At 41.6% G+C, this 25,429-nt stretch overlaps 1 protein-coding gene across 1 annotated transcript in view; it reads right to left on the bottom strand.

Annotated features, from left to right (window-relative positions):
• Positions 1–17,299: 17,299 nt before the first annotated feature.
• LOC126184192 (uncharacterized) overlaps positions 17,300–25,429 on the bottom strand; it is a 514,613-nt gene continuing 506,483 nt past the window's right edge. Inside the window, exon 8 of the mRNA XM_049926560.1 lies at positions 17,300–17,658. Within this exon, the coding sequence (XP_049782517.1) occupies positions 17,300–17,658 (359 nt within the window). The remainder of the gene's footprint in view (positions 17,659–25,429) is intronic.

Raw genomic sequence — 25,429 nt, 5'->3', positions numbered from 1 at the left:
TTATACTTAGTTGGAGATGTGTGATAGATTCACTGTGATCATCTGGATTATAAAGTAAGTTGTGTGGTGCAAAATTACTGTGGTGAGTGTTGTGGCATGTGAAAAGGACAACAAATAGCCATAAGCAGGATGGCAGATTTTACATGGAAAGTTATGCGCAGTCAGAAGCAGGGTATACATATTATTATTTCAATGTGAGATTCATCCCAGAGCCATAGCCATCAGGAGGATGTATTTCTGATACTTTGCTCATTGTGAAATGTCACCAGATTGGGGCTGCCATCATAATATTTCATTTTAATTACAGTGATAAATATGTGACTGCTTTCCTCAGATGACTCTGTCAGCTGTCCAGGTGTGTAGCAGAGGTAGCCAGTGCCCAGAACGAATTGATATTTCTGGCTTAAGGCTGTCGCAAGCTGCAGTTAAAAAGGAAGGTTCTAGCTCTACATCTAGTCAATTCTTGCCTGCAGGTGTGGAGCAAGTCCTGGCGGCGGCGGCCTCTGCACAGCTGAATAGTGAACCAATACTTAGTATGCATTGGACTATCTCCATAGTCGCATGTGTTGTGTGCATTCTCCATGGAAAATTGAGCGATTCAATGCAATCACTGCCAAGTGTTGGCACTGGATGTATTGATAACATCCGAACTCCAGTCATCTCTGGATGCCCTCCATAGCTGGGGTGGTGCATTCTGGCAGGCACATGCGTCCATGATTGTGGCTGCTGTCACGGCGGCAGTTTCGTCCGTCATCTGTGCATTGGCACTGGCGGTTTACAATAGGATGTATGCACTGTGTGTGGACATCTGGGAAATCAGTGGGCTGTATTTACGAGTGTTTTCATCGATTTCAGGGATCTAGCCATGACAACTACTATGATCGAGAAACTTCCTGGGAGATTAAAACTGTGTGCCGGGCCGATACTCGAACTCAGGACCTTTGCCATTCGAGGGCAAGTGCTCTACGAACTGAGCTACCCAAGCACAACTCACGCCCCGTCCTCACAGCTTTACTTCTGCCAGTATCTCGTCTCCTACCTTCCAAACTTTACAGAAGCTCTCCTGCGAACCTGGAAGTTTCGCATCAGCGCACACTCCGCTGCAGAGTGAAAATCTCATTCTGCATACTAGGATTGTGGTTTTGTGCTCCTCAATACATTGCAGTGCCCTCTGTCTTGTACTGATATTCGTTGTTGTTACCATCTTATTACACAATAGATCCTTTCCTCCTCCTTATTTGCCCCCGTGTAACTGAGAAAACAAACTTCGGAATTCGGAACTGCTCCACAAAATAAACTTATCAGGCTTGTAGTGGTCGGGTATTCCACAACTGTGATGGTATAAATCTACGCCGAAACCTGAAATTTTAACTATCCTATAATATCCTATCCTCAGCTACCATCAACGTAATGGACTTCCTATCAAATGATGTAACTGTGACAGTATCCACCAGTAGGATGGAAGAGAAATCTAGATGAGTTTGGAAACTGTGCAGTTGCAGGATCAAATCTGTACAAACACCCCAGTCCTAGTATCTACTAATAGGAAGCAGGGAAAAACTGTCCCATACAGAGGACATCGATTTAATTAATTAATCAGTCAATCAGGTAGAGTGAGCTAGTACCTGCAAGACATCCACACCTGGTGATTTACCAATTATCCACTACTTTCTTCATGACAAAAAGGGAGTTAGTGTGGCACAAACAGACGCTCACGAGGCAGGAAGTAGCCACTTGAGAGAGGGAGTGACAGAGAGAGAGAGAGAGAGAGAGAGAGCATGTGTTTGTGTTTCGACAGGAATTTCAGGATGTGTTTGTGTTTCGACAGGAATTTCTCAGGTATCAATATCAAAGAGTTGCCTCCACCTGATGGTTTGTTTGGGGTGTCGTGAGATCAAAGGAGGCTGACATCTGGTCGGTGGTTGGAGGTATTTAGTATCTTGATCTTTAATTACATTGGGTGATTTTTGATAACCTTGACGGCGTCCAGACGACAGACACATATTCGGGAGACCCCTCGCGATGGCTACTAAACCGCACTTCATTTCATTCCTTGGTGCTTCAGTTATTACATGATGGGAAGTGGGGATGGGAGTTGCAGACGTCAGCTCCACCCAAGTGGAGGAGCCCTGTCTCCTGCAAATTGATTAAATAAAGAATATGCAACAATATATTATTGACAATGATTTGAATTTCGTGCTGTGAGATCCTTCCTCTCCAGCACAGAGTGAGTCTTTTTCCCACTAGTTTTTTGTAGAGGGGTGGGGAGTGAAGGGGTGAGGTGTGGGGTAAGAGATATCCTCTCGTGGTAGCATCATGGACTAGCTCAGTCAATCCCTGCATGTCAAGGTGATCACACACACTAAAATTTTCCAACGAAACAAAACTTCCAATCTGCAGGAGTGTAATTATGTAATTAGAACATGTAGTTCCTGGATGTGAACTTTTCCCGCCAAATAAAGAGACTCAGCCTCTGACAATTTAATTTTATACATGACAGCATATGCTCTGCTATGTCACTGACATTTCGTATCATGAGATCCTCTCATTCAAGTACATACTGTGTCCTTTTCCCACCAGTTTCCAGGTCAGGGAGGATAGAGGGAGTGGGAATGCAAGGGGAGGACTGGGGGATATCCCAGAGGAGAAGGGGTTAGTCAAGTGTTGAATTTAATTAACTAGTCAATTAATTTGATATCAAAAGTATGCTTGTATCAGCAAGTGGGAGAGGGTTTGGGGATTTCCCAGAAGGGTGGTGAGGAAGTTGGGAGGGGGCATTTCTCAGAGGGATGGAATGTTCCCAGGGATCATAAATCAACCCCCAGGGGTTCATAAATCAGTTAACAGAACAATTGGTTTAGTGGAGGAGGAGAGGTTACATGAAAACCCACTTAGTAGAACAATGGGTTGAAGTCTTAAATCAGTCAGCTGTCACAATTTAATTATTTTCCACATCAATTTGATATCAAAAGTGGTGTAGGAACGCTGTTACCCTTCTACTTGCGTTACAGCCTGGGGAACGTTTTCGTCGCATTCCCTGTATTATCTCGTCCTTCTGGAAGGCACAATGCATCAACACAGGTATGCATCTATCCTTGGGGACTATATGGTACCTACCAGCAGGACAACGCATCGTGTTGCACAGCTCGCATAAAATGTGTGTTGGCTGTAGAGTACCAGGATGAGATTAGCGTATCACGTGCGCACCAGACTCACTGGCTTTAAACCAATCGAGAATCTATGGTACCAACTTGATAGGGCTGTTTGCATCATGGATTCTCAACCGAGAAACATAGTGCAGCTGACGACGCCACTGGAGCCAGCATGGCTTCACATCGCTGTCAGTACCTTCCAGAACCTCACTAACTCTCTTCCTGCGGGTCTTGCGCGAACTGCGCCGCAACAGATGGTTATTCAGGCTTTTGGCAGGTGGTTACATTAATGTGACTGGACAGTGTAGTTCTACGTGGTCATGTCGCTCGTACCAATAACTTTAAGATAATTCGTCGAGCAAGAGAAAATAATCGCACTTTCTTGTGTATCTCCCACACTGCACAGACTGCAATCTATGGACGTTATTTTCATACCTATTTCTCCACTTACTATGAGCACATACTAGCAAATGGACGATCGACCCCCCTGCGACACAGGTAACAATTTACCAAGTGACAAAACTGTTTGGGAGCTCACTTTCCAGGACAGCTGTGATGGAAACAGTGGTTTTAAAAGAACCAGAGATTTTCCCTTTCAACTGATACACCATCCCAGAACATTTATAGCTCCCTTCATAACAATGGAAAGGGCTAGGCCTAAACAACCACAAGTGGCTGCAGCGACAGAATCGTCCCCAGTCCCACCCTAAACGACAGAGGCAGTGATCAATCTTCAATATCCTCAGATCTTCCAACATCATTAACAGTAACTGATAATTAATTGAAAACCTCAGCTGCCGACAGGTGTTGTTGATATACCTCGATGGAGACAGCTGAAAATGAGTGCCCCAACTGGGACTCGATCCCTGCATCTCCTGCTTACATGCCAGAGCCACCGAGGACACAGATGAACAGCGCGACTGCAGGGACTTATCCCTTGCACGCTTCCCGTGAGATCCACATTCGCAACAAAACCTTATTGCAACTCTGGGTTACAATTAATTATCATTTATTCTAGAGAAGCTGCACGGTCATCAATGGGATCTGTTCTTTCGAGAACAGTTACTATCTTCATATATATAGTTAAAGGCTACCAACCCATTGACCTTCGTCTGTGCGAATGCGCACTGGTTGCCCTAACTCTTGCGGAAATCGTCAGTCTAGTGTGCGCGAGTAATGAGTGGATGGGCAAGTATCTATTAGGTACATTACGTATGTAGATTGTGGACAGTTGGGAATGTGGATTTCACGGGAAGCGTGCAAGGGATAAGTCCCTGCAGTCGCGCTGTTCATCTGTGTCCTCGGTGGCTCAGATGGACGCCGGCACGATAGCTCAGCGTGTTTGGTCAGAGAGCTGGTTGGCCTCTGTAATAAAAAAAACTGAGTGGAAGGATCAACAAACGAACTTTAACGGATGTCATGTGATGTCCGCAACGAACAAACACAACGATCAACAACAAACAAAATGAAAAAAAAAGATGGATAGAGCGTCTGCCATGTAAGCAGGAGATCCCAAGTTCGAGTCCCGCAAACATGAAATTGATAGACTGAGGCGATAACATTGTTAACCTGGGTGAATGAGTTTTGGTAATTTACTTTCCCTAATACAAAAATGCATTACTTCAGTATAGTTTAACATCTGCATTGAAGAAATAATAATAAATCGGCAACAGCAACAGGAAATTGTTACTTTTTCGAGTACCTTACCCAATTTCACCCAACCCCTTCTTAAAATGGTAATTTTGCTTTCATTTTCAAAATTTATTCTTCCGAGCGTTAAGTAAATTATTTTAAGCAGTAGGATATATTTTAGTCGTCCATATAAGTCTAAAGAGAAAAGCTGGGAAACTGAAACTTTTGAAAGTCCAGAATTTCGAAAATTAAAAAAAAACAGTTACCGGTACAGTTACCAGTTTTGCCCCATCTATCACCGATTTCCGCGCGATGAACTACCAGTGCTACTGGAGAACGTTACACTTGGACAAAGACAACGGCTACGGTATGTGCACGACGGGGCACCATCCGATTTTCTACCGTTCGTGGGACAGTACCTCACTGCAACGTTTCATAGGCGATAGATTGGTTGAGGTAGTCCGATATCATAGCCTCCTCGTTCACCGGATCTGAATCCGTTGCATTACTGACGATGCTGATATTTAAGGGCACTGCTGTATGCCCAACCCATCGTCGACGTACATGTGTTTCAGGAACGTGTGACCATTGCAGAGCGCCGGGATCAAGTTTATTTGAGAAAGTACGTGATTCAGTGCGAAGAAGGGCTGAAGGATGTTAGGATTCGTAGTAACTACGTACAGTGATATCGATAGTGTCTACTTCAACGTTAGAGACAGACGGGAATGAGAGGACAGATTGGCCAAAATCTAGTTTTGACCAAGACTAACTCCTGTACGGATATGTGACACACATTTTTAAACAACCTAGGATGTAATATTAGTAACAAGATGCTCATGTCATTTTACATGCACGAAGTGTTTCACGAATTATTAATTGCAGTTAGCTTTAGTGTTTTGGGGTATCTTACGAAGAGAATTTCGAATGGACTAATACAGCAAATTTGTATAGTGAGCGAAAAATGCAAGTCGCAGTTACATTGTGTATACCTAAAGATAATACCGAGCACTATTAAAATTTTATTTGTCAGAGAAATTATGATAAAAGATTTGAATGGAAGAAAGGAAAGAATTTTTTGGTGTGACAATTTTGTGCAATAAAGGAAGAACATTGGAGTTTGTCGTTTTGTTGATGACGAGGCCATCACAGCCGGTACGCAAGCGCGTATCACACACAGATGTGGAACGAAATTGATCATACCTTTTTCAAACTATTCACTCCAGAATTCGCCCCAAACAAGTCAGAAGCACTACAGAGAAGATAAATCTATATGGCCGGAGGGAGTTTTGAACCCCAGTGCTCCCAAACACATGTCCTGTGCCTTAACCCCTCAGCACCGCTTCCTTGCACGATGTGATAGTGACTGAGAAGTGAGTTTATCATTCTTTACAGAGCGTCGATACGGTATATACTAAACTAGATCACTGGAAGCACCTGTAACATAAATTAATTTTAAGGGTTAAATAAACGCTCGTAAGAAGTAGAATTAATGACTGTCGAAAGTTTCAGAATCAATGTAAAAAGAGGGTTGTCACATCATTTGAGTAGTTAGTAATTGCAAATTGTTTCGTTTCAGAAAAATTAATGTAGGCGAGTTTCTATTTCGGAAGACATTTGTGCGTGTAATATGAGAACGAACAGTCGACACAGAGAAAGTTCCCTGTGTAGGTTAGTTCGAAACTTGTCGTTCGGCGAGTTCTATGATAATACTCTCGCGCAGTTTATAATAGCCAGGTCTGGAGAAAGTGGGTTGGTGCGGATAAAAAGTGGAACGGGTAGTGCGGATAAAAAGCGAAACGGGCAGGTGGCTAGCGGAAACAGAAAGCCCCATACAGCAGCGCGCTTTAATAGGAGTGCCTCGCGCCGCGCCCTTTGTGTGCGTGGGGGGTGGAAACCAACTTCCCCGGGAACGAGAACTTGCAGGGAGAGAGATGTGCGATGCTGAGGTGTGCTGGCCCCGCGCTCCCCCAAATGTTCCCCGGGGGATGCTCGGTACAGCCGCGCGCAAATGAGATGAAGCACGCCTCGAGCATCAGCGCCACATTAAACAAGGGCCTACAAACGGTAACGAAAATAAAGCTCCTGAGGCACCACAGAAGGAAGACAGGCGGAAAAGACCTTAAAGAGAGATGCTCTAGACGCATTCAACGTATAACAGTGAAGCACAGGTTGAAGATCTGCTACGGAAGGCACGTACGGGTAATGATGGCACCTTCTTTTTCCTTTCGTTTCTGACGTCCTCAGCTGTTCCTATATATTTGTATGAGTAAAATTAGAAAAGCTGTTATTGGATGTTTCTGTGCTCTAAAAGTTGTTTTATGACACAATGTTATAGTTTTTGCTTTCAACAGCAGCACGATTTAGTCCCAGACTGTTTCATGAGAGTGGACATTATTGGATACTTTTGTATTTTTTTTTCCTTCGGGTAGTATATGAAAGCTAAACTGAAATACGTTTCGCTGTAACGGAATACAAGCTGTTCTCGTTTATGTAGTGTAAAGGTGAGGGAAGTGAAGAGAATAACACGTACCACGCGATATAGGATCTGTTTCTAAGAAGAAAAATTAGTAAGCTGAGTACTGGCCTAACTTCAAAATTATTATTTTTGCGGTTGTGTGCTTCATGTGGCGTGTTCTCCATCAGAGAAAAAGGACAGATTTTGTCTTCGTGAGGCTCTAGTATATTAAATGGCCTGTTAAGTAGTGTCTTACCGCTTTGATGAAGGGTAAGAGAATTAAAATACTTATTGATACATATCACCTAGGAAAGAATGGTAAAGTGGAACTGACTTGAAAAGAAAACTTAGTTTACTGTGGCGAGAAGTGAAATGTGCATGATTGGAATAAGTTCAGTAGAGTAAAATACAAGATAGTTCTCATTTTCGTCGCTTCCTGAAGTCTAGAAGAGCAGTGTACTATGTAAACACTGAAAAGTGTGATCATGTACTCAGTGAAAAGTGTTGTGCTTTGGTTCGTGTACTCAAGATAAACCTAGCAGTCCACACTTGTATAGAGACGGATTTACTTGTAGAACTACGTATGTGTACCGCACTCCGTAAATCGAGATCGGTCAGGCGAGTTACAATTAAACGAAGTCGACCCTTTAGTCTCGGCATAAAAATAAGTTTGGATTTTAATAGACACGCGCGTTCTCAGTTTGATCTCGCTGGTGATGCCTATGCGCAGTTCTCACAACTTCGTCATCAAGGGATTTCGTTTTGCCAGTGTATAATCTTATTAAAGATATGTAAACATTCGACATCGCAAGATGAAAGAGATAATTAAGAAATCAGTTGCTTTTACATTAGGAGAGCTTTCATTGGTTCATAAAATTGAATCTCGGTGGTCGAGATATGAGCATTAGATATTCCTCATTATATTCACTTTCTGGTTCATTTCATACAAACTTTTTCAGTTCCATAAGAAATTTTTCCCATTCTGCTAAAACTAAAAATGTATTTTAAACAGTAAATTTAACTGTCTGTCTGTGCTAGAGCTGATGAAAATCCCTACTAACAACAGTTACTTTTCGTATTTCCCCTCTTTTGGAAATTATTATTGCAGTTATTTGTGTCGGTGGTTATTGATCTGTTATTACTTTATTGACTCATTATGGTGTTAATTTAAACGTACGTTATACGTTTTACTCTGTCATTAAGCACTAGAAAATCATTAATGTAGCTATTTTCATCTTTTTTGGAACCCTTCAAAATATGATGATTGACAGTACATTTCATAAATTACGTTGCTTTTAAGCTATTCGTTGATATTATTAGGCACTACTTTCCTCGTGAGAAAACTAGTGATCCGTGGTGGTAAGAACCTGTTAAAATCGTGACAAATACAGACATTTATTTTGATTTTCTGCAGTAAATGGGCAAATATTTGAACATTTCCCGACCATTTAACACTCATATGCAGTTATAGACAGAAGATTTTCCTTAGTGTAATTGAAACAGGCATATATCAATGAAGTAAGTCACAGCATATCACTTCTGGCACATTTTAATGTACCATACTGTTCTGTACGTGCCCGTAACCAATATAAACAACTGGTAGTTTAACCTTAAAATATTTTGACCTTTTGTGCATGTAATAATTAACTTCATTTATGAAAAATAATTGTAGACAGTCACGAGAGCGCAACACAGAAAACGGATCCTCGCGAAGAGCATCGCAATTCTCATTAGCTTGTTTCTCACTTGATGGATGTCTTCAAGAAAGTCCTTTCTTCCACGTTTTGAAAGCACGAAGAGCATTCATAAGTTTCAGAATTGTGTAAGATTATCAATAGAAAGACTTTTAAAGCAGTTTCTTCTGTTACGGCTTTGTACTCGTTTATACTTCCATTTTCTATAGCTATCGCAGTCCCAATTTTGGAGTTTCTCCGTTGATATTCGCTTCCATATTGACTGATACGCTGAATGGTCAGATGAAAGCGTCTATCCTAAAATGCTTCTGACGTGAAAAGACCAACGCGAATTTCCACTTTTATCTGAGTGAAGTGAAATCATATTAACTGCCTTTACTTCACATGTGCACGTCTCCAAAAGTGTGGACACGAATATGCTCGTCCAGATAACGGAGCATTTCTATACAATTATGCGATATTGTGTACATACTGACGAAAGAAACTATGCGTTGATACTGAATGCTTCCCGCCTTCCTGCTAACTGGTGTGACGAAAGTGGAATGTGCGTTGTAATGTCGTAATGAAACATTCAAAAACAGTTGTGAGCAAGAGAAATGATACAGGTGATGCTCTGCAGGTACACTGCCTACGCACACCGTCCGTTGTGTCGATTATCGAAAGAGATTTAACATCTTATATTGAGATTAGTTCTGCGACTGTTATTGATCAAAAATTATGTTTCCGTGAGTGCTAGGAAAAATATTAGCAAATGCCGAGAGCAAGCATGTCGCTAGAATAATCCCAGTACCTTGCCGTTCTAATGCAGGGCGATACTGAAGCGACATAAAATATTTACCTGTGTAGTCGGTTACCCGAAACAGCATTTTGCCGTATTTATTAAGGCAAAGGAGGATTTTACCCGTCTTTGCATGCAGAACTACCTACATGATTCAAAACACTGTTACATCTTCTCAGCACATGTTTTATGCAACAATTTAGCAAAACTAATTTTTCAAAATTTTTGCAGCATGTGAAACGGTTCAATGAACTGCCTGAATGAAGACAAAAAATGAAGACTCAAACTTTCCGATTTTTTTAATGTGGATCCTAACGGTATTTTGACGTTACAAAGGCTAATCGGTAGGAATATCTGGAGATCCATATTTAACTTCCTGTTTTACACTGTGAATCGTACCAAATGATAGTCACAGATAGCGTCTTCTCCGAATTCGAAAATAACATTAAAACGTTGTAAGTATAGTGTTAGACTACTCCTTCCCCTAACACTTGCTACTAAACAGTCAATTCACACATATATTCTTGAATGCTTGAACTAATGCAAACCAAGAGGCTACAGATGAACGTTTTATGAACCTGTCATGATAATCGCTCAATTCGTGTCGTGATTCTTCAGAATGCTAATGAAACGAAAATTTCTGTGGAGATATTTTCAATTAGGAACAGAACTGTTGATCAACTGGATGAGTATAGCTGAACGTATTGTCCGTCTTACATACACTACAACTACTGCTGTAGCTGTGGTGGTACAGTTCTTGTTACACAAGCCTTCATGGATTTCTGAACACAAGAAGTGAGTATGTTCGATAGTTACTTTCCTAACAGAAGAATTTGATCAGTTTTACTGATAATTTGCATGCTGCTAATGTGTTCGCTTTACGATCGGGATTTAGTAGTATTAGGAAGTATGTTTAAGAAACTAATTGGATGTAAACATTAGATAACTGTGTAAGCCGATAAACAGATTCCTTAGATAAGAGTAATTTGTGCCAGGGGATACCCAGTGCAGTTCCTTTATCAGCTATAAGTATCAAAGAGAATGTAAAAATTGTGATCGGTATTGATAGAAAACTAGCAGAACTAATAATAAGAGTCATAAAATGTTTGACACTAGGATGATGTTTATTTCGTACATTGTTTAATATATACACTGATGCTGCACTATGTAAATGGCATTTTGTAAGTAACACAGTATTAGACTAAAAGGCATCTCAGTGCCGAAATCATTCCATCATACTTAAACCTAAACCGATTTGTTGAAAGAAGATCAACTGACAAGAGAAAATACACAAACTGAACAGTGTATAATTACAGCTATTTTATTATAAAAATTTTGATAAAAAAACAGCTTTCATATACCAAATTCATGTTGTAACTAACATCGTTGTTATTAATGGAACACTAAAACAAGTGTAGCCGAATGGTAGCGACACAGAAAATAAAAATATTACACAAACAATTTCACGCATTTTTAACAGTTTTAAGTAAGATCTAGTCTGCTGATGGATGCCAGTTGGTAAGGGAAAGGAAATATTACTAAGGGTTCATTTATTCTCCGGTGTTTTGGACTGTACAGACTGCGTAAACCCTTCCATTTCTGTAATTATCTAGCAGCTGATAATTATATGTAGTACGTTTCCTGTAAAGAGTTGTAAGGAATAACTGTTAGGCATCATCATCGTCATCATTAAAATTTATCTATCTGGAACTTCTAAATGAATGCAGTACATTCGAAGCAAGTTTTTGATTTTCTTCATCGAAACGAACGAAATCCTTAGAAATGGTCTATACTGAAAAGAAAAGGAAAGAAACCACTGTTTCTAGCTAGGCTAAAATAGCACTCATTATCACTGCAATACAAACTGATATTCTGCTATTCTGCTCTGTGAAACACATCTGAACATTTCATTTGTATTTGTGTTCACTCAATAGTTTGAGATACAAAAACTCATTTTATACTATACACTCAATGTCTCGAGAAAAACAGGTAACTTAAGTTTGAAATTTAAACATTTAGTTTGTTTCAAAACGTAGAGCATGTGAATATTAATACTCGACTATGTCACAAAATTCCGTTTGGCTGATACTATTACAATTTTGCATACAGTACTGGCAACTAACTCAATTGATGTATATTAGGGTATTTTTGCTTTTTAATATACAGAATTTTTTACCAAACTAGATCACACACGTACGGAACTACGAATGTTCCTTGTTCTTATAAATAAAATGAACACTGTCAGATTCCTCCTTTGTCACCAACTAGCAATCTCGTGAAAATTTAATTCGAAAATGTATTCCACTTGGTTGGCACACAAATACGTGAACCTCCATAACTTACATGGAGATGTACGTAGGGATTTAGGCCGAATGTGAACTCGTAGACAGGCATGTGCTGTTAGATACTTCCGTTTCCTTCTCATGACAAGTTAGCCAACTGCTGGACTTTTATCATATTTACACTTCGTAAACATAAAATGACTCAGGTATACCCCACAAAACGTTACATCATTCATAAGAGCAAAATGACGTTTCTTTCCCATATTAGTATACAAGAGTAGTTATGGATCACAGTGATTTTCCTGCCACCGATGCGTAGATCAATTTTATCTGATAACTTAGTCAGTAACCACGTTCGACACAAATCAAGAAAGTTAAAGTGACATACCAAAACAAATTATTTATTGCACAAAATGAAAAATTACATCAATGTGATTTGTCGAAAACTTTAGTAAATTCATACTTATAACAGCCAACATTTTAAAAAGGACTGAATTATCGAATGAGAGTGATTAACTATTATCGCTTAGCAGAAACAATTCTCTTTTAAAAAACTAACAAATTAGTATGCACGTTAAGTTAGATATGAGTTTTTACCAGCTATGTAACTGCATACCACTTTAATTTATCTTTGACTAAAGCGACCCTGCAGTTACAGGACCTCTATGTTTATGTATTACCAGAGGGTACTTTGCTTTGAAAATAACTTGCTATGAAGTGCACATTAACGATCTGCTTTTAATAGTTTTTTATTCCGAAAATTTCGTAAATATGCGGCGTACGTGGCAGTATACAGAAGAGAGATGATACTTGTTCAGCTAATTCATCTGGGTACAAAAATATTTTTCTTCTAAATTCCTGGTGATTCTGCAAGGATTTTCGGATGTTCCGATGATCCTGAATCCTAACGTACTTTCATTTTTGCTAATCGTCTCTAGTTTTCAGACGTACAGCTTTCTTTAAAAAGCGTTATGTTTCAATTTCCCCTCGCTGCAGACAGCTGTACCAAGAAATCTGGACCTATCTTTTTATTGTTAGTGTTGTTTTTTTGTTTCGTTTTCCTGTAGTATCGTGGTATTTAAGATTCTACTGTGTTTACATTTCCATTCAGGCTTATACACTTTTTGTTTCTATTTTCGTAAGGATAATTCTTCTCAAAACTGTAGTTTGGATGCCTAAATTTTCTTCATTTGTGCTGGAATAGGGGTTCTTTAAATTATCCTGATGATTTCTGTTATATCTTTGGTGAATACGCTCTCCACACTAACAGGTAAGACATCACTGTCAAGGGAGCACATCTTGCATAGTTCAGAATGCACTCTGGGTACCAAGCTAAATTCTCCCCTCCCCCTCCCCTCCCCTTCCTCATAATGATTGTAAAAGTCGTGTGGAAAGTCTAAAACAGTGAAAAAATGGGTAACTGGAAGTTTCTGTTCTGGAGTGCTATGATATGGGGAGAACCAAGAAATCATCACGATGACTGTTACTTTAATGTTGTTGTATGTAGAAAAGGCTTCAATTGAAACAGAAAACGTAAGCAGGAGTGTCCAGATCCGGAGCCAGCAAGGCAATCTCTTACTCAAAACACAGACGTTCCTTACCAGTGTTTAGCACACTCCCACAAATTCCACTGTCAGAGGCCGAATAACAGGATTGTGTTAGTAGCAGTGGATTTGAATAGGGAGGAAGTGGTTCAGTACCTCAGAATTTCTCACAGGAAGAACTCAGTGATCTCACATGAGACTCCAGTCTAAGAAAGTATCTGAACCCTTGAGATCTTCTTCCATAGTTCAGTGAAGATGATAAAGTCGTGCACTGCAAGAATATCCCTGATCCACTTATTAAGATAGTTTACCGCAGTGTGGACCAGAGGATGGGAGGCTTTTTATGTTTAGGTTCTGCAAAAGCACGAAATGTGTGCTATTACAAAATGGTAACTGCTACGAACCTGTTTCTATTGCTCATTCAGCACAGATCTATGAGTTTTATGGAAATGTAAAGATGGTCTTGCGGAAAATTTATGATTAACATCAGTTGCTCTCAAGATGGTAAAATTCTTACTGTGGCAGCAAAGTGGGTATACGAAGTACTCGTGTTTCATATGCATGTGCGATAACAGAGCACAACAGGATCATTGGAGAAAGGTAAATGGCGTACAAAGGAACAAATGACACCTAGTGTAGTGAACATCGTAAATGAATCTTTGGTTGACAGAGAGAAACTAATTATTTCATCACTGCACATAAAACTAGGTCTAATGAAACAATTTGTGAAGGCCATGGATAGAAATAGAAAATGTTTCACGTATGTCTGGCGATCCCTTCCTGGACTCAGCAATAAGCAGGAAACCTTCGATACTGCTCGTATTTGCAAACTCGTGCATGGATCAAATTGCACTACCAATAATGACATTGCTTTTTCTCTGTTGTAAGGTACATCTTGGACAACCATAAAATATGCACCTATGAAGAATTGGTCTGCAACATCCTTGCAAACTCTCAGAATTTGGGAGCTAGGATGAGGATGAAGGTTCAGTTTATCCACAGCCACTCAAGAAGATTTCATGGAAATTTTGGTAAGGTGATAGGTTCCATCATGGCGTCAAAGTGACGGAGGAAAGGTATAAGGATAGACTGAACAGATATAGCATACAACTGCTGCAATCTGCAACGTGTCGTACAGGAGAAAATCAAACACACAGAAATTTCTAATCTCATATCCAGACTCCATTTCCATTGTGTGGTTCATATATAGTTTGTAACGACTTTTTTAATAGCGAAAGCTATTCATGTAGTCTAATACTTTTCGGTTCTGTTTATTTATTTCTATAAAATGATGATTATCTCAAAAGCTAGCGTGAATCAACCAAAATCAAAAACATATTTTAATTCAGCCTCACAAAGTAATCCTAAAATCACTCTTATATAAATGGCGATAGAGTCATTGTTCCCCAGTGATATAAATATGAATTTTTCTAGTGAAGGTTAGCATACGTTACTTCTTATATAAAGAAACCATCAGGTACACGTTGGTGAGAGGTTATTTCCCCATCCTGCGCAAACACTGATATGCTTAGAACTTTTGAAACCTAAAAAAGTCTTAAAATGTTATGAATGCTAAAGACATTTTTCCGTCGTAATATGCCAGTTTAATCAAATCCATTCAAGGCCATTGAAATGCGAATCAGTGCCTCAAAAGCTACTGTGCATTCCACTTAGGAAGCCTTCACATCCCATTATCAGTCAGCGAGATATTTTATTGAAAATCACCTTCAGCGAAATAAAAAATCGGTAATGATAATGTAGGGGTTTAGGTGGCAGGACGATCTGCTTTTTGACGTACAAAGTAAAAAGGAAAGTATCTCGCTACGAGTGAACCAGTATTTAACATTATAAAGAAATTTCAGTGGACATGACTTGAACGTACTCTGAAACCTACGTTCATTTAAACGCTTTAAGTGCACGTCATGGCTCTGTTTTAAAATGACCTTAATGATCATCTTGAATACCAAATTTCACTAAAAAATGAATTATGTTGCGACAAAGATTTGTGATCACCTGTCTGTCGAAGTAAAATATACGACAGATACCAAAGTTATTTCTTAAAATAAATTGAAAACATATGTTTTCCTGACAATTCACTCAGTTGAATAGACGATTATATGTTTAGTAGTATGTACAGTACAAAAGAACAGCATACGTATATGCTATTGCTAAACTTGTACTATTGTGTAAATGGGCTCCTTCTTTTTAATAGACTTCAAAATTAATTCTAGAATAGCGTTTAAGCCGTCTCATTCCACATCAGTCTGACATGGCGTGTAAATAATTTATGGAAAATTTAAGTAAATAGCTAACGAAGCAAGTAATTAACTAAATGACGCACTAACTTTCGTCTTACCCAATGAATACTGTCCTTAATGAGGAAGCGATTTTTCAGTTCTTCTTTACATGTGTGTTGGTTAATTAAAGTATGAAGACTTGAGTGAGAATCATACCGAACAAAACTTGAAACAAGTTCGCTAGGCCGTTCTATAGCTTACTTTAGTGCCAAACACGAGCAAGTCGGTCTGTTGCCGACGCAGTTTATGCAACTTCATCTTGAAAATTAAAAGGAGAACATTAGCGGATGCTGAATTGTAAGTGACCTGGCACATGGACGTTTTTATATGAATGTGACTGTCGAAATTTCTCTGTGACTGGCGTTCATCGGAAAAAATGAAATTGTATTACTCTCAAGATATCATTTGTGACAGGTTAACACTGTGGCGGGGACAGGCCGAGGGTGGAATCTGTTTCGTGAGCAGCAAACTTTCGATTGAGTCCCTGGTCGAGTCTCAAAAGTGATTAATGGGATGAACATGCCACGGGCTCACTTACATTCCTTCGAAACTTCAAAGAGGCTCTCCCAAGATGCTGTGGAAGCAGGACTCCCGGAAGAATATATATGGCTGTGAGTTGGATACCACAGATTCATGGCTGTAACTTAACAACGATTTTTTTTAACTCTTGGTGGAATTTACTCTGTGTTGATTGTATTACTAAGGCGCTATGTTCCTAAGGCACTAACCTTAAAGGGTCGCAGGAAAGGTTCTTTGGAGTCTAGGAAGAATGGCGAAATTTTACTCTTGGAGGAGTTTATACGATGTTGATCCTAGAGGATCATGGGAGCAGTTTTCGGTAGCGCCGGCAGAATGGCATTAATTTTGTCTCTATGGAATTCACACCGTGTTGGTCACACTCCCTCTATATAGGATCTTCTGAGAGGCTCTTTGGAGTCTAAGAAGAATTGTAGAATTTTGCTCCTCGTGAGTTTGCGGGGTGTTGAGTACATTCCTTTGTGAGACCTGTCTCTTAGGATCGTGGAGGGGGCTTCAGCTACGTCGGTTGGAATAGAGGTGTTTTACCTTTAATCGATTTTGCGTTGTATCAATAATATTCCTAGGAGTTCTAGGCAAATACAACAGCAGTAGAAAGCTGTCGGAATTAAGAAGAAATAATGACAAGTTGAAGCTTTTATTCCTTCGCTGTGGGCTAGTGCGCCTCAGTCAGAAGAGAAATGTCGGCGAATATCAAGTACTTGCTTTCACCTCCTCGTGTGATATACAGTTTCGACATGTCGCAAATGATATGACAAATAGTTGTCCAACTTTTGTAGAGGCTAATCGAAAAATATCGCCGAAGAAGAGAACTGAATGGTACGGAGAATGACAGATCTGAGAGTACAGTCTGGTGGATCTAGACATGTTTCACACGTACACGATGCTCCTGTGAGAGTGAGGTCCGCAGGAGTTGTGACCAGTTTGTTTACAAGCGGAGCACTAGGGCGGCGGCGAGCAGTGCCGAGGCGGCTGCGGCAGCCGGTGTGGGCTTGGCGGCGCCGTTGTCGGGCTGGCCGCCGAAGCCGAAGCCCGCGCCGACGGCCGCGTGTTCGAGGCCCAGCTGGTGCGGCGCGCTCGCCGTGCTGGCGCTGGGCAGCCACGCCGTGGGCGCCGCCTCGGCCGCCGCTGCTACCGCGGGCGACGCCGGCCAGTCGGCGGGGGGCGCCGGCTGGCTGCTGGGCAGTGGCGGCCAGCCCTGGCTGGGCGTCTGCCGGTGGAACGGGCTGGGGCTGTGCGTGCTGGCCGGGAACTGCGCCGTCCACGTCGACGGCACGTAGCTGCTCCCTGTAACAAATATCGTAGCCCTGTACTCAACTGTCTCTAATGAATACGTGGTCAGAAAAGAAATTTTGTGCCACAACTCATCATATCCTCTCAAATGAACAGATTCCGCAGATGTAGAGGTGATTTCAATGGCACCGCAAAGACTTGTGATAGGAGTGTTACTGTTTACAACAGAGGATTATTTGTAGGTGTGGATTCACATATCGATACATTGGTATCAGAATTGCAGGTTTCTGTTCGATGCCGGCAGCGGTCGCGCGCGATCGGGCGGGCCCGATTGTGCGCAGCCATTAAGCCAAACCTCCAGCAGCTCCGTATCACGAGGACACTCTGCCGCCGCGCTATAGGATAGCCGGCAGCAGCTGCTTAGCCCACTCGAGCTCACAAGGGAACCTCCCCATCGCACCCTCCTCAGATTTAGTTATAAGTTGGCACAGTGGATAGGCCTTGAAAAACTGAACACAGATCAATCGAGAAAACAGGAAGAAGTTGTGTGGAACTATGAAAAAAATAAGCAAAATATACAATCTGAGTTGTCCATGCACAAGATAGGCAACATCAAGGATGGTGTGAACTCAGGAGCGCCGTGGTCTCGTGGTTAGCGTGAGCAGCTGCGGAACGAGAGGTCCTTGGTTCAACTCTTCCCTTGAGTGAAACGTTTACTTTCTTCATTTTCGCAAAGTTATGATCTGTCCGTTCGTTAATTGACGTCTCTGTTCACTGTAATAAGTTTAGTGTCTGTGTTTTGCGACCGCACCGCAAAACCGTGTGATTAGTAGACGAAAGGACGTGCCTCTCCAATGGGAACCGAAAACATTTGATCGCAAGCCTCGTTAGCAGGAATATTCTCTCTTCCGTCTCTTCCGTGCGCTGTAGTCGACTGACGTCGTGTGTTTCGATGTTTGATAAGGTGTAGCGTTCCCTATACTACGGCGCAGTTACCTTGCATCGGACGGACGGACGGACAGATAACAATTGTCTGAAAATAAAAAAAAAATTTGACTAGAGGTGAGATTTGAACAAAGAACCTCTGGTTCCGCAGCTGCTCACGCTAACCATGGGACCACGCCGCTCCTGAGCTTACACTATGCATGGACTTCTCAGTCTGTATATTTTGCTTATTTTTTTCATAGTTCCACACAACTTCTTCCTGTTTTCTCGACTGATCTGTGTTCAGCTTTTCAAGGCCTATCCACTGTGCCAACTTATAACTAAATCTGAGGGGGGTCCGATGGGGAGGTTCCCTTGTCAGTATCACATCACCACGTGACACTACACAGACGCGATCTAGTCGACACCACAGTTCGTGCTTAGTACAGCGTAACTCTTCCCTTTCGATATTGATGAGCGGGGCTCTGTTTCTTATTGCAGTATTTATACAGGGCGAAAATTATTTAAACCGACAAACTCTGGGAGGTTGTAGGGGACATCAAAACAAATATTTTTCCATAATGTCATTTTTTCCTATGAGGATTATTTAAACTGATGGAGGCCATATTACTCTCTTCAGTTGTTAGAGGCCGTATTACTATCTTCAGTTGTTAGAGGGCGTATTACGCTTTTCAGTTGCAGGCAACTGCTGTCCACCAGTGTCGTAGTGCATTTTTAATATTTTTTTGTGGGATCTAAAATTTAAAAACCTCTCTCACACCGGCCTGATTTAGCTTCACTGATCAGGATAGTAAAAAACATGCGTATATTAAGGGAATTTTCATTCACAAAGCAAGCTTATCACATTCACACAGTTCAATACCGTTCTATCCTGATTAAATTGAGCTTAACTTAAATTCCATAAGGCAGTGAAGCAATTTCGAAGTCTCGGTGCTACGAAAATTGTCAGTCGATCTCCTGAGAACATTTGTAATAATTATTAACTTTCGGTGATCACATGGGGAAGACCGGAGATCTGCTGGTAAGACCGTGTTAGCCCATTTATTGAAAGTAATAAGCTGGATACATTGAGCATACAAAACGGCAGGTTCGTCCAGTGTAAATCAGGCGTTCCCCACTGATCCCGTGCAACACAGCGTAGTAAGCAGACACTGTCAATAATAATCAGTTAAATAATACGTGAACACACTTACTTTAGTTTAGTTCATGTATTAAATTCCTTCTCATACAGAATCTCATCACGATGGCGACTAGCTCAACAATACATACATATACGTCTTCAATCTTTCACGGCTAATCCGCAAGATCTCCTTCATTCTTTTCATAAGAGAAAACATAGATATCAGAGAAGCTATTCCATGGAGTAAATGGACGCTCCAAGGAATAATAGGGTTTGAAACTACTTTGCATTGATAATCATCGTATATTAAAGTTTAGGAATCGGTAAGATAAGAAGAGATATTTCGAGATATGTACTGAGTTATATAATTTATAAAATTTCTGAAAATATCGCGGAGAGACCTCTGCAAGAGACATTACACATTGTCTCTGTTTACTAATGGAGCGATACACCTGGAGTGAGTACACTGATATGGTTGGTGCGTACTACATAGCGCACCACAAGGGACGAGCTGCACGGCGGGTTTATCAACAACAACATCCTAATCGCTGCTGTGTACCAATGTGTGCGTGAGACCGGGTCATTTAGCAGATTACCTGCACAGGGACGCCGTCGCATGGTAAGAACGCTGCAATCTGAGGAAGCTGTCTTGCAGCATGTGGAGCGGGATCCTTCAATCAGCACTCGTGCAATTGCACGCAACATGCGGACGAATGAGACGAATGTAAGAACAGTCTTTCGAGAGCAATTGTTACGTCCATTTCACTTACAGCTTGTACACAACCTGGAAAAAAATGGTTCAAATGGCTCTGAGCACTATGGGACTTAACATCTATGGTCATCAGTCCCCTAGAACTTAGAACTACTTAAACCTAACTAACCTAAGGACAGCACACAACACCCAGCCATCACGAGGCAGAGAAAATCCCTGACCCCGCCGGGAATCGAACCCGGGAACCCGGGCGTGCACAACCTGGAACCAGTTGATTATTCACCCAGAGCACAGGTCGGTGTTGTTGGAGACTGTTTAATTGGGCCGTACCTGCTACCTAGGCCATTAAATGGCAGGCACTATTACAATTTTCTCTCAAGAGCATTGCCAGAATTGCCCGAAGACGTCCCGCTCCCTACAAGACAACGCATGTGGTTCCAACATGACGGGGCGCCGGCACCTTTCAGTCGTCGTGTGCGTCGATTCCTGCACCGACGGTTCCCAGAAACGAGGACTGGCAGAGGGGGTCCTGTACCATGGCCTGCTCAATCTCCAGATATGTCCCCTCTGGACTTTTTTGTGTGGGGAGAGATACGCAACCTTGTTTACGCAACTCCTGTTGCATCAGAAGAGGATCTACTGTAATTGAAATTGGGTTGTGTTACTGTGTTGTCACTTGGTCATAAAAAAATGGAAAAGTGTTTGTTGGTTTAATTAATTTGCCGCCAGAGATATCTTCCTGTACCAGTTTAAATATTCCTCATAGGAAAAAATGACATTAGGGAAAAATATTTGTTTTTATGTCCCCTAAAACCTCCCAGAGTTTGTCGGTTTAAATACTTTTCACCCTTTATAGAGTCTTCCTAAATTTGGAGAAATAAAAGTTAAGTTAATCTTCTGTTTTTTATTTGCTTATCATTTCTGCTCCTGTCCAGCTTTCCCACGACGACAATTGCTGCACCACTTCGCAGCCATCCTCTCCTTATGAAGCTGCACCCAACTGTAGGTACCTCCATAATTTTGGAAGACGTCTGCGCTAAAACCGCAAGACGTACGGTAAATAGATACGTATCAGTGGACAGATAGATAATCTCTCCAAGTTCTTAAATGACATTTCAGGTGCTCAATATGGGCACCAGGCTTGTCTTGCACAAACGTCAATACACGTCTGCAGTTCACTGAAGCTGCTGCTCCAAATGCCTCTGATGACGCAAGGACAGCAGCCCGCTTTACAAATATGTTGATTTGGTTGTCGGTCTTCAGGTGTGAACTAATTCGATCCGACTATATGGAGTACATAATTTGTCTGCATGTACTGACACACCCGTCCCCCTGGTGGCTGCTCTGCAACTTCGCCGTGGAGCGTATTGCGAACCGAAATTTGGAGAGATGCTCTATCCACTGATGTCTTCTGAAATCTAGAGGTACTATGAATAACCCTGTATACACAGGGTGTTACAAAACAACACTGACAAACTTAGAGGGGTTGTAGACGGTGTCGTGAGGAACAAATTGAGGATAGGAGCCCGAGTCCGGAAACGTCAGCCAACGATGATGCAGAGCGTCTAAGTTATGTGCGCCGGCGCCTGTCCCTAGGCCATCCCTCCGGCAGCAAACGTGGCTCTGTACGCTGACGGACGTTAGGTGGAAAGTCTAGCAATGTTATTTGTTATACGTATAGTGAACTCGACTGATTGCCACAATTGCCAGTGGCGAAGACGGAGCTAACTGCTCCGTACATAGGCTTTCTCCCCTACGAATCGGATGCTCGCTGCATCGGTGGATGACAGTTTCGGACACAGGTTTCCATCTGCAATTTATTATTCTTCTGTATACCGTAAAACAGTGGAGATTTCAAGGGTTCCACGAGAAAAATAAACTGCAGATATAAACCTATGCCCGAAGCCGTCACCACTGAGGCAACAGCGGATCACATTCATAGGATACAAGGCCGGTCTACGCAGTAGCGGCTACATCTGCTCCATTGGCGATCGTGGCAATTAGTCTCGATCACTGAGTAACAAACAACGTTGCGAGACGTTCCGCCCACGATCAGTCGGCGTAGTAAGTCAAGTTTGCTGCCAGAGGGGAGGGCAAGCGGCAAGCGCCGACGCTTGTAACTTCGACGCTCTGTAGCGTCGTTGGATGACGTTTCTGGATACGTGTCCCTGTCCTCAATTTGTTCCTCGCGACAACCTTTACAGCCCCTCGAAGTCTGTCGGTATCGTTTTGTAACAGCCGTATAACTGATCTTGTAGATATGTCAGAAACTCGATAAGGTTGTTCGAAGACGTTGCTGTGTCTATTAGAAGGCAGCAATGCCACAAGACTGTAGCGGACTGTGTGACTGTGTCTATGAAGACGACCAAAGACTGCTGCAGGGACTGGAAGCTGAACCTGAACGTAAATAAATGCAACATATTGTACATTGATAGGTGAGTAAATAAACCAGTTTTCGATTACACTACTGGCGACAAACCACTAAAAGTAGTAACTACCGTAACATAGCTAGGAGAAACCACCCGAAGTGACCTAAAGTAAAATGACCACATTAAACAAACAGTAGGAAAAGCAGACACCTGGCAGATTCTTTGCAAGACTTTTCAGGCAATGTACTTCATACACGAAAGACGTGCCTTACAAAATATTTATTCGGCCGATTGTTGAGTATTGGTCGCCAGTTTAAGACCTTTGCCAGGTTGGATTCATTGAAGAGATAGAACAGATCCAACTAAGAGTGGCACGTTTCGTCACGGGATCCTTTAATCGTCGAGAGAGCATTAAGGAGATGCTGAACAAACTCCAGTGGCAGATGCCACAGAAGGAGCGTTGTGCATCACGCACAGATTTACTACTGCCATTTCGCAAGAGTTCGTTCTAGGAAGAGTCGGGCAACACATTACTTTCTCCCACACACGTCTCACGAAATGACGACAACGAGAAAAACAGAGAAAGTAGAGCTGATTCAGAAACTTAGCGACAATCATTCTTTCCACAAGTCATTTTCGAATAGAACAGGAAAGGGGGAAAAGATAATTTAAGAGCAGAACGTTTCTCAGCAACTTCACCAACCTCATAATCTAATATTTGTAACTAACCAGTACATCGTTCTCGTGTATGATCGTGTTTCAGAGAGTTTAGTGAATATATAATCCAACAACTATTAATTTATAGGAATATCTTTGTTTATTCCAAGACCTGTCCATCATCAAAATGGCTCTGAGCACTATGGGACTTAACATCTGAGGTCATCAGTCCCCTAGAACTTAGAACTACTTAAACCTAACTAACCTAAGGACATCACACACATCCATGCCCGAGGCAGGATTCGAACAAGCGACCGTAGCAGTCGCGCGGTTCCGGACTGAAGCGCCTAGAACCGCTCGGTCACCGTGGCCGGCTGTCCATCATCATACGTAAAAATGTTTCGAGTATTTTGTTTTAAATTATACCAACCTGTCATCACTGTACCTTATTTTAAGCGTACCAGTTTCTATATTAGCTCACAGTTAAGTAAAATAGTCAAATTATACCACATGCTGCGTATTGCTACATTGCTATCTCTCAAGTCAAACAGGTGAAAACTAAGTGAAGCATCTCTGTCAACGTATAACATCTCTGAGCAACTATTGTTTATTTGGAGTCAACCTTGTGTACATATTGTGGTATATTGTCAAAATCTGCCATTCTAATATTGCATATAGAGGAGATATACAGCGATATATTAGAAACTAGTATACTGTGTTGTGTCAGCCTCACGATAAAAACATTGAGAAAAGCGAAATGTGCTTTAAACAGTGCAGAAAAGTGATACAAATGTGCGAACAGATAGTCAGCCACCACAGCAACCAGAAGACATACACTGTAACGATACAGTACTCCCATCCAGCTATTGCAACAACTTCAAGAAGCTAGGCAATTTTTATCTCTGCGTTTGGCTTTCTGTGCTGGGCAGGGCGGGTGCCCCGAGTTTCTAGTGATGATACCTGTCTCTCAAGCACAGTACAAATTCTCGGAAATCACCGCCGTGTAGGCCACAACGTGCTCTGGTAGGTGTCCACAAATAGCAAGGACAACTACGGCTGCCCGCCAAATACTGTCTCACCAACTCACAGAACGAAGGGCGTGCTTAAAAGCAAAGACTCTGAATTTTTAATGAGAAAACCCTTAAAGCTTTTCAAATAAACGAAAGGTTATTAACATTCTACATTTTTATTTTTCATGTCTACATATTTGTTTCTCAACATAGTCACCCTGGCGAGTAACACATTTCTCTCAACGAGAGACCAGTTTGTTGATACCATCACTGTAGATAGAATGTATGCTTTTTAGATGGAGCCACAACCTCGCCTCTGCTTGCACTGCTTCATCACTATCAAAGTGAAGTAGCCGGCCGGGATGGCCGAGCGGTTCGAGGCGTTACAGTCTGGAACGGCGCGATCGCTACGGTCGCAGGTTCGAATCCTGCCTCGGGCATGGATGTGTGTGATGTCCTTAGGTTAGTTCGGTTTAAGTAGTTCTAAGTTCTAGGGGACTGATGACCTTAGAAGTTAAGTCCCATAGTGCTCAGAGTCATTGTTTGAAAGTGAAGTACTTGAAGGTGTTCTTTATGTTTTGGAAACAGAGGAAAATCCGGTAGTACCAAGTGGTGACTGAATGGAGGATGAGCAGCGACAGTTTACTTAAGGCGTTGGATAGTTGCAGATGTCGCATCAATCGTTTGTGGTCTGACATTGTCATGCTGAAGAAGAGGGTGCTTCATGTGTGGACGAAATCTTGGAATTCGAAAGTCTATTACAGCACGCTGTTTTTCATACATCAACATAATTACGTTACATACTGCCGTTTTACTCGCTACAAGTCGAAGCCCTCTAGAGACAGAGGGCTGAAAATATGTATACATGTGAACTAAATATGTATAACGTTAATAATGTTGGTTTTATGTAATATGCTTTAATAGTTTTCACACAAAAATTTCTCAGACATTACTCTGAGTCTTGCCCTCATAATCAGAGTAATAGACTAATATTAAAACTGACGTTTAAAGG

Source organism: Schistocerca cancellata, chromosome 4, assembly GCF_023864275.1.
Source record: "Schistocerca cancellata isolate TAMUIC-IGC-003103 chromosome 4, iqSchCanc2.1, whole genome shotgun sequence".
In the NCBI taxonomy this organism is placed as follows: domain Eukaryota; kingdom Metazoa; phylum Arthropoda; class Insecta; order Orthoptera; family Acrididae; genus Schistocerca; species Schistocerca cancellata.
This window is presented reverse-complemented; position numbering and strand designations above follow the sequence as displayed.